The 10,940-nt window shown below is 45.1% G+C and overlaps 1 protein-coding gene across 1 annotated transcript; it reads right to left on the minus strand.

Annotated features, from left to right (window-relative positions):
* Positions 1-637: 637 nt before the first annotated feature.
* Positions 638-10,940, minus strand: LOC110487764 (stimulator of interferon genes protein-like). Its single transcript, XM_021559672.3, has 7 exons — positions 10,737-10,940; positions 6,890-7,116; positions 6,566-6,746; positions 5,891-5,999; positions 5,463-5,704; positions 1,161-1,347; positions 638-997 (listed from the first exon to the last, which is right to left on the minus strand). The coding sequence occupies exons 2-7, from the start codon at positions 7,114-7,116 to the stop codon at positions 726-728; spliced, it is 1,218 nt and encodes a 405-aa protein (XP_021415347.3). The 5' UTR covers positions 10,737-10,940; the 3' UTR covers positions 638-725.

The raw sequence follows: 10,940 nt of genomic DNA on the forward strand, positions 1-10,940 counted from the left end.
TTTATATGGTACTGACTGTAGCTAGATAACATGCCTGATAACTTGTGGCTCAGGTTCTGTTCTCCTCTGAATGATCAGCCCAGGCTCAGCTCTCAGCTCACTCCCTAGCCCCGGCCAGGCATGCAAAGATGGAATCTCTCTCTCTCTCTATCTCTGTTTACTTCACACCGTGGTTCAAGCATGCACATTCCGTCTGTGCAAACCACGTACACACAGTACGGACAGATAAATTACAGAGCTTAGGAGAGTATAGAACAACATGCAGACAATGTAAGGAATAAGCGGGGTTGTTATTATATGCCTACATCAGTTATGCATACATGACACACAAATTGATCACAGATAAACAACACTAAATGTTACAGCCAATATAGGACTGTATTACACAATTAACATTATCCTGCTAAAAAAAACAGCTACACACCAGTAGCAACCTAAATTCCTTGACATGTATTACCTAGCATTCATATTCAGTTAAGCAGTTCAGGATATATTGTATTTCTACTGTTTTCATTTTCCTTAAAACTAATTCTGTTGTATAATAATATAATTTTTTTTGCATTGAGAACCCGAACATCCAGTGTTTAACTATAGTAAATAAACAAACATAGTAAACTAACAAAGATTTGACCGTCTGTCAATGTGCCCTTGAGCAAGGCAGTTAACCCTAATTTCTCCTGTAAATTGCTCTGGATAAGAGCATCTACTAAAATGTAAGTGAGTGTTTATCTCCTTAGACCTGTCCCACCATATGGAGAAAGGATGTCTGGTTCCCTGAGTGTATGCGGCATGTCATGACTGATCATGAGTGATGGTACACTGCTCATTGGCTCAATTTGGTGCATGTCATCTATGTGGATCGTGGCGGGAGGGATGAGTGGGTGGTCCACCTCAGGCTGAGGGTTGACAGGGAGAACATAGAACTCTTCTTTCTCCTGCTGATCCAGGTTCTTCAGAATGGCCTTGGACAGGAAGTGAGGGTCATCCTCATGCTCATCTACAAGAAGTAGAAATTACATAGGGTCCATAGGTCGTAATATTAGGCACATAGGAGGACATTCAATCTTATATTATGAGAGTGAGAAAGAGAGAAGGACGGACGGACAGACAGAGAGACACACGGACAGACGGACAAACGGACTGAAAGACAGACATCTAACCGTTGAGCAGGATGAGTCGGTAGCGGTTCCTGCACTCCAGTGAGCGGTCCAGTATGTCCTGTAGAGTCCTGTAGAACAGAAGCACCTGCTCTCTCCTGTCCCTCTCCCCAAACCCTGCACTACTCTCCTGAGACATCTTATACAGTGTCAGCAGAGGGGTGGCATACTCCACAACACAGTGATGGGCCTACAGACAAACACACACATAACAAACAGACCATAACTCTATCCTCCTGATTCCTGCTTACAAGCTAAAACTAAACCAGGAAGTACCAGTGACTTGGTCAATAAGGAAGTGGTCAGATGACGCAGATGCTAAGCTACAGGACTGTTTTGCTAGCACAGACTGGAATATGTTTCAGGATTCTGCCGATGGTATTGAGGACTACACCACATCAATCATTGGCTTCATCAATAAGTGCATTGATGACGTCAATGACGTCAGTGACTGTACTTACATACCCCAACCAGAAGCCATGGATTACAGGCAACATCCACACTGAGCTAAAGTGTAAAGCTGCTGCTTTCAAGAAGCGGGATTTTTAACCGGACGCTTATAAGAAATCCTGTTATGCCTTCTGACAAACCATCAAACAGGCAAAGCATCAATACAGGACTAAGAATAAATTGTACTCGTCGGATGTGGCAGGGCTTGCAAACTATTACAGACTACAAAGGGAAGCACAGCTGTGAGCTGCCCAGTGACACAAGCCTACCAGATGAGCTAATTTACTTCTATGCTGGTTCGAGGCAAGCAACACTGAAAAATGCATGAGAGCATCAGCGACAGCATCAGTTCCAGACGACTTTGTGATCATGCTCTCCGTAGCCAATGTGAGTAAGACCTTTAAACAGGTCAACATTCACAAGGCTGCAGGGCCAGGCGGATTACCAGGACGTGTACTCTGAGCATGCGCTGACCAACTGGCAAGTGTCTTCACTGACATTTTCAACCTGTCCCTGACCGAGTCTGGAATAGCAACATGTTTCAAGCAGACCACCCTCATCCCTGTGCCCAAGAACCCCAAGGTAACCAGCCTGAATGACTATGTACCCGTAGCACTCACACCTGTAGCCATGAAGTGCTTTGAAAGGCTGGTCATGGCTCACATCAACACCATTATCCCAGAAACCCTAGACTCACTCCAATTTGCGTAACACTCCAACAGATCCACAGATGATGCAATCTCTGTTGCACTCCACACTGCCCTTTCCCACCTGAAGTAAAGGAACTCGTACGTGAGAATGCTATTCATTGACTACAGCTCAGCGTTCAACACCATAGTTCCCTCAAAGCTCATCGCTAAGCTAAGGACCCAGGGACTAAACACCTCCCTCTGCAACTGGATCCTGGACTTCCTGACGGGCCTCCCTCAGGTGGTAACACATCTGCCACGCTGATCCTCAACACGGAGCCTCCTCAGGGGTGCATGCTCAGTCCCCTCCTGTACTCCCTGTTCACACATGACTGCATGGCCAAGCACGACTCTTACACCATCATTAAGTTTTCCGACGACACAACAGTGGTAGGCCTGATCACCGACAACAATGATACAGCCTATAGGGAGGACATCAGAGATCTGGCAGTGTGGTGCCAGGATAACAGCCTCTCCCAGAAACACACCGAGACAGTCGTAAAGATAGCACGACAACGCCTATTCCTCGTCAGAAGACTGAAAAGATTTGGCATGGGTCCTCAGATCCTCAAAAAGTTACACAGTTGCACCATCGAGACCATCCTGACTGGTTGCATCATCATCTGCTATGGCAACAGCTCGGCCTCCGACCGCAAGGCACTACAGAGAGTAGTGCGTATGGCCCAGTACATCACTGTGAACAAGCTTCATGCCATCCAGGACCTCTATACCAGGCAGTATCAGAGGAAGGACCCAAAAATTGCCAAAGACGCCAGCCATCCCAGTCATAGACTGTTCTCTCTGCTACCGCACGGCAAGCGGTACCGGAGCGCCAAGTCTAGTTCCAAAAACTTCTTAACAGCTTCTACCCTCAAGCCAAAAGTCTCTCGAATACAGTGCCTTGCGAAAGTATTCGGCCCCCTTGAACTTTGCGACCTTTTGCCACATTTCAGGCTTCAAACATAAAGATATAAAACTGTATTTTTTTGTGAAGAATCAACAACAAGTGGGACACAATCATGAAGTGGAACGACATTTATTGGATATTTCAAACTTTTTTAACAAATCAAAAACTGAAAAATTGGGCGTGCAAAATTATTCAGCCCCTTTACTTTCAGTGCAGCAAACTCTCTCCAGAAGTTCAGTGAGGATCTCTGAATGATCCAATGTTGACCTAAATGACTACTGATGATAAATACAATCCACCTGTGTGTAATCAAGTCTCTGTATAAATGCACCTGCACTGTGATAGTCTCAGAGGTCCGTTAAAAGCGCAGAGAGCATCATGAAGAACAAGGAACACACCAGGCAGGTCCGAGATACTGTTGTGAAGAAGTTTAAAGCCGGATTTGGATACAAAAAGATTTCCCAAGCTTTAAACATCCCAAGGAGCACTGTGCAAGCGACAATATTGAAATGAAAGGAGTATCAGACCACTGCAAATCTACCAAGACCTGGCCGTCCCTCTAAACTTTCAGCTCATACAAGGAGAAGACTGATCAGAGATGCAGCCAAGAGGCCCATGATCACTCTGGATGAACTGCAGAGATCTACAGCTGAGGTGGGAGACTCTGTCCATAGGACAACAATCAGTCGTATATTGCACAAATCTGGCCTTTATGGAAGAGTGGCAAGAAGAAAGCAATTTCTTAAAGATATCCATAAAAAGTGTCGGTTAAAGTTTGCCACAAGCCACCTGGGAGACACACCAAACATGTGGAAGAAGGTGCTCTGGTCAGATGAAACCAAAATTGAACTTTTTGGCAACAATGCAAAACGTTATGTTTGGCGTAAAAGCAACACAGCTGAACACACCATCCCCACTGTCAAACATGGTGGTGGCAGCATCATGGTTTGGGCCTGCTTTTCTTCAGCAGGGACAGGGAAGATGGTTAAAATTGATGGGAAGATGGATGGAGCCAAATACAGGACCATTCTGGGAGAAACCTGATGGAGTCTGCAAAAGACCTGAGACTGACGGAGATTTGTCTTCCAACAAGACAATGATTCAAAACATAAAGCAAAATCTACAATGGAATGGTTCAAAAATAAACATATCCAGGTGTTAGAATGGCCAAGTCAAAGTCCAGACCTGAATCCAATCGAGAATCTGTGGAAAGAACTGAAAACTGCTGTTCACAAATGCTCCCCATCCAACCTCACTGAGCTCGAGCTGTTTTGCAAGGAGGAATGGGAAAACATTTCAGTCTCTCGATGTGCAAAACTGATAGAGACATACCCCAAGCGACTTACAGTTGTAATCGCAGCAAAAGGTGGCGCTACAAAGTATTAACTTAAGGGGGCTGAATAATTTTGCACGCCCAATTTTTCAGTGTTTGATTTGTTAAAAAAGTTTGAAATATCCAATAAATGTCGTTCCACTTCATGATTGTGTCCCACTTGTTGTTGATTCTTCACAAAAAAAATACAGTTTTATATCTTTATGTTTGAAGCCTGAAATGTGGCAAAAGGTCGCAAAGTTCAAGGGGGCAAGGCAGGGGGCAAGGCACTGTAGCTAATCAAATGGCTACCCAGACTTTTTGCATTGTCCTCCCACCCCCATTTTTACACTGCTGCTACTCTCTGTTTATTATCCATGCATAGTCACTTTACCTCTACCTACATGTACATATTACCTCAATTACCTCGACTAACTGATGCCCACATACATTGACTCTGTACCGGTACCCCCTGTATATAGCCTCGCTACTGTTATTTTATTGTTGCTCCTTAATTTTTTTTATTTGTTAAAAAAATATATATATTGCTTCAGTTTCTTTTTAGTAAATACTTTAAAAAAATAAACAAATAATGGCTTGTAAGTAAGCATTTCACTGTAAGATCTACTACACCTGTTGCATTCGGTACATGTGACAAATAACATTTGATTTGACACACACACACACACACACAAACAGGGAATGCTGGGATTAGGCAATTCAGTGCAACAACCCAAAAAAATCTGCAAATGGGTTTATAGATTGTGCACACATTTGGCCACGTTGTGCACGTGTTGGGCTTTCCCACATTATTTTTGAATTTTCCAGAGGTTCTTAACCACTCACTGTTGATTCACTGTTTGACCACGTGGTGGTGCCAGTGTAATGCATTTCACTTTGGGATAGTGTTTGAGAAGGTGACTGACTGTAAGGTAATCCCTACCTACCTGTCTGTTCTCGTCCAATAGGCTGTAGACACTGTGCTTGTAGACACGCCCCCTGACCCCTGCTCTGTTGATCTCTGTGTTGGGGAGGTTGTCATAGAAACGGATGTTGGTGTCTTCATCCTCCAGCTTCTGAGCGATGTTGGCGTTGAGAGGGAGGAGGATGAGGAGCTTTCTGGAACCCCTGGTCTCAAACGGACCTGCCGTGTGTGAGGCACGGAATTCTGCTATTGAACCCTCCAACCCTACCACAAAAATACAGATAAACAAATACACACAGCTGACATGATACAGTATTTGTTACGTTACAGAAAAAAGCTTAATAAATGCTCCTGTCAAAATAAGTACAGCCTTCTCTCCGACTGTTCGTTGTGATTAATCAGCATCAAATCCAGAGGTTATGATTTTCTTTGTGTGTGTGAGCTCCTCACGAGGCAACACCAGGTTGAGGTAGCCCAGGTGGAAAGACCAAGCCAGGCCATGAGCCACGTTCATCTTCCTCTCCTCACAAATCTCTGACACTTCCACTTCAGACGGACCCTGGATATGGGAGAGAGAAACATCAACTGGGATATAACCAGAATTACTCACAGGCAGACATGCAGAATTACTCACAGACAGACATCACAGACAGACATGCAGGGAATCTGGTATAAAAATATTTACTGGGATTTACTGAAACCACAACCATGATGAGCAATCAAAACCACAACTCTTGTGAGCTAACAAGAATCACACTAACACACAGTCAGCATTTTACAGCAGCATGTAAGCTACAGTATCGTTCAGTATAATTGGCTTCAGGAAGCTAAACTATGTTATTAGTGGCTTAAAGGAGAGGGTTTGGAGACCCACACCAGACTGATGATTAAAACCATCCTTGAGACCAGGGTTGGGTTCAATTTCATTTCAATTCCAGTCGATGCAGAATTCCAAATTGTCCTCATTGTAAAGCATTCAAAATAACTGGAATTGGAACTTCAGGGAACATCCTGAATTTAATGGAATTTAGATGGAATTCACCCCAACCCTGCTGGAGACACACAGGGTTCTGTGTTGGTTCATATTGTGTGTGAGAGTTCCAGATCAGGCTCTTGTTATCTCACCAGTACTCCCAGGGTTCTGAGTAGAGGGTAGAGGCCACAGGCCAAGACCACCATGCTCCACTGGTCTCTCCAGGGCTGTGGCTCAGTCAGGCCAAACAGCAGCGCTGCCAACCCCACACCCAGGAGAGTATACACACCTACACAGGCTGTCACCATCTGACCCAGCCTCCCACCACGGTACCTGGGTAGATAGAGGGGTGAGAAAAGGAGAGAGGGAGAGGTAGAGAGGGAGGCAGGTAATATGTAAATATTGATCTATTTATTCAGCTACCATGTTTTGTGGGTGTGAGTATGACTATGAGTATGGAAGTTAAGTTCCCTCACCGGGTAGTTGCATGATGAAGACATTCCTCTATGAGAAGAAACACTCCATGCAGCGAGGGCCCCACAGTCAGGATGAGTATCGCTGCTGCAACGTGTCTGAAGAAGCTCTCAGGCTCCAAAACCAAGATGGCCGTCATCACCATGATAGCCAATCCTATCGCACCGGCTTTGGGTAGACTCCCACGAGGCTGAGGGACCAGACTCTCCTCCCCTCCCAACTGTTGCATCTGAGGAACAGACATAACAGCACCATGACTTAGTATGAGAGATATAACATAAAAATAATCAGTAAACACCTGTCCCTTTTGTCATTTTCACAACTTCTTGAAAGGTTGCCAGACATTTCAACAGCCATAATCATGAACTAAGTGCCTTGTGTTATATGGGCATTGAATTGGTGAAGGCCTTGTAGGGGAGGAGATGGGGATAAATTACTTCTCCACAGAGAGACATATTGGATAGACCACTTGTGCATTCTTGCCCCAGTAGGCCTTAATGAGGAATGTTATTTTTCTTGTTGTTTGTAGTGTTATCAATAGGCCAAACACTTTGGTAATGACATCATAATGTAATTGTATTATGTGTCTGTGTGTCACACCCTGATCTGTTTCACCTGTCTTTGTGCTTGTCTCCAGACCGCACCAGGTGTTTCCCATCTCCCCCATTATCCTCTGTGTATACATACCTGCGTTTTCTGTTTGTCTGTTGCCAGTTCGTCTTGTCCTGTCAAGTCCTTTCAGCGTGTTCCCGTGTTTCCTGTGCTCTAGTTTTTGTTTTCCTAGTCTTCCCAGTTCTGACCTTTCTGCCTGTCCTTTCCCTGATCCTGCCCACTGTTCTGACCTTTCTGCCTGTCCTGTCCCTGATCCTGCCCACTGTTCTGACCTTTCTGCCTGTCCTGTCCCTGATCCTGCCCACTGTTCTGACCTTTCTGCCTGTCCTGTCCCTGATCCTGCCCACTGTTCTGACCTTTCTGCCTGTCCTGTCCCTGATCCTGCCCACTGTTCTGACCTTTCTGCCTGTCCTGTCCCTGATCCTGCCCACTGTTCTGACCTTTCTGCCTGTCCTGTCCCTGATCCTGCCCACTGTTCTGACCTTTCTGCCTGACTCTGATTTGGATTACGACCCTTTTCCTTCCTTGACTTACCTTTTGCCTGTACTATAATAAACTCTGATACTCGTACTGTCTGCATCTGGGTCTTATCCTGAGCCGTGATAGTACAAACTGGCCATGACTGACCCAGCAGACTCGGATCAGCTCCGCAATGCTGTCTCCTCCCAAGGAGCCACCATGGGAAGCCTGGTTCGTAAGGGGGGAGGGGTCCGGCTAACCGGATGTTTGTCCCAGGCTCTGCCCGTTGCACCAGTCCTAGAATGGGCACATTCCTTGAGACTGACCTGCCATCCAGGCTCCCGTTGGACTCTGGCTTTCATCTGACAATGCTTTTAGTGGCCTTCCATGGTTTCTGATGTCTCCGCATTCGTCGCCGCCTGCACTGTGTGTGCACAAAATTAGACTCTGCGGCAAGTTACGGCTGGCCTTCTTCAACCACTCCCTGTTCCTCACTGCCCCTGGTCCCATATATCCCTGGACTTTGTTACTGGTCTTCCTCCATCAGATGGCAACACCACGATACTGACGGTGGTGGATAGGTTTTCTAAAGCAGCCCATTTTATTCCCCTTACCAAGTTACCCCCAGCCAAGGAGACGGCTCAGCTCATGGTGTAGCACATCTTCTGGATCCATGGACTTCCGGTCGACATGGTCTCTGATTGTGGTCCTCAGTTCTCGTTCTGGAAGACATTCTGCACCCTCATTGGGTCGTCGGCCAGCCTGTCCTCTGGTTTTCACACCCAATTTAACAGCCAGTCGGAGCGAGCCAATCAGGACCTAGAGACATCTCTTTGCTGCCTCGTCTCCGCCAACCCCACCACCTGGAGCCAGCAACTCGTGTGGGTGGAATACGTCCGTAACACCTTTCCCTGCTCGGCCACTGGTCTCTCGTCCTTTGAGTGTTCCTTTGGATACCAGCCCTCGCTCTTCACCGAGCAAGAGGAAGAAGTCAGCATACCCTCCGCCCAGATGTTTGTCCGCCACTGTCACCGTCCCTAGAAGAGAGCCCGGCCATGCTTTTGAAGACCACATCCAGGTATCGGCGACAGGTGGATCGCCACCGGACCCCTGCTCCCCGCTATCGGCTCGGGCAGAGGGGATGGCTTTGCCAGTTTGTCTTGTCCCATCAAGTCCTACCAGCGTGTTCCCATGTTTCCTGTGCTCTAGTTTTGGTTTTTCCTAGTCTTTCCAGTTCTGACCTTTCTGCCTGTCCTGATCCTTCCTGACTCTGGATTAGGACGTTTTGCCTGCCCCTGTACTATAATAACCTCGGATACTCGTACTATCCGCCTCCTGTGTCTGCATCTGAGTCTTAGCCTGAGCCGTGATACCATGTATCTTTCTTAGATTGTCATGTTTCCCCCACAGCTCTCTCTGCTGGGATCTCTTGATTTGGCCAATACTGACTGTGTATTTAGAATTATGCTTACCTGTGAGGTCTTCTTGTTGTGACATTGATTGCCATTGCCTTGCACGCTGAAGAAGGGCTCATACTGTATGTCAATGTCAGTTTATTTACTGGAGTGCTGTCCTATTTCTGTTCTGTGGATAATATACCAGGATCCAGCACCCGATTTAAGTTTATAAGGTAGAGTCAAACACGTTGTTTATCTTTTCATTGTTTAATATTGTACAATGTTGGCATAGCAATCAAAGACACATTCTTACATTACTACATAATGGAAAGCCTGATCTTCTGGTCCTCAAGTCAACTACAGGTGAGCAAGTCCTACGATTGGCCAGTGCATGCCTGCATGGGGGGAAGACTGGGAATATGACTATCGTTAATCAAATAAAATGGCTAATCTACTTAAAGGAATACTTCGAGATTTTTGCAATGAGCCCTTAATCTACTTGCCAGACTCAGATTAAATTGTGGACACTATTTGTATGTATCTGTGTCCAGTATGAAGGAAGTACAGTAGTTTCACAAGCCAGTGCTAACTAGCGTTAGTGCAATAACACCCATAGAATTCCAGTCGTTGCACTGCACTAAGGCTAGTTAGCACTGGCTTGTAAAACGACCTAACTTCCTCTAACTTGCTCGGCTCTCTACCCGCTAGGCTACCTGCCATATGAAATCTGTTAAAAAATAATTTTGAAAAGCAAATGTTCAATTAATTCACAAGTCCATCTGACTCTGGGGAAGTAGATAAAGGACCTCATTGCCAAAATCCCAAAGTGTCCCTTTAAGAGAAACCCTCTTTGCTTTGCTTTGCTTTGCATTGTATAAAGTGGAAAGGAAGAGGACCATCTTTATATTAGAATTAGATTGAAGGAAAGAAGAATTATAGTCCAGTAAAACCCATGAACTATTAAATGGTGCCCTGATGTTACCCGTGCACTTCAGAGTAGTGAAAACGACCCACAATACATACATCATCTCCATGACTACATTCTCATACCACATATTACGTCTGGAGACTATCACTGATTCAAATCATATCAAATCAAATTGCATTAATCACATGCACCGAATAGACCTTACAGTGAAATGCTCACTTACGAACCCCTAACCAACAGTGCAGTTTAAAAAAATATGGATAAGAATAAGAAATAAAAGTAGCAGGTAATTAAAGAGCATTCATTCATATATACACAATAAATACATATCTCAATGAGGGAATTGCAGTCCTATAGTCAGATCTAGACACTGAATCATTTGAAGGTTCAGTTCAAATACAGAAAACATTCTTTATTTGTCATTTTTTATGTAGCTTATCTGTTGAGGCTTACCTTTATGTGTTTCGAGTGATCCCAGTTCCAGAACACAGAACAACAGAGACAATTCCAGATTGAAAGAGATTCAAATAGATGTGTGTTGATAGAAAATCAGATGAATAGAGATTATAGATCAGAGCTATCACTTCTCCCTCTCATTTTCCACTTGTGTTCTCACTCTCTCCCTGCTTCCCTTTGTGTTGTACAAATTTGGGTAAT

Source organism: Oncorhynchus mykiss, chromosome 14 (assembly GCF_057628025.1).
Source record: "Oncorhynchus mykiss isolate SJ-2025 chromosome 14, ASM5762802v1, whole genome shotgun sequence".
NCBI classification, from domain to species: domain Eukaryota; kingdom Metazoa; phylum Chordata; class Actinopteri; order Salmoniformes; family Salmonidae; genus Oncorhynchus; species Oncorhynchus mykiss.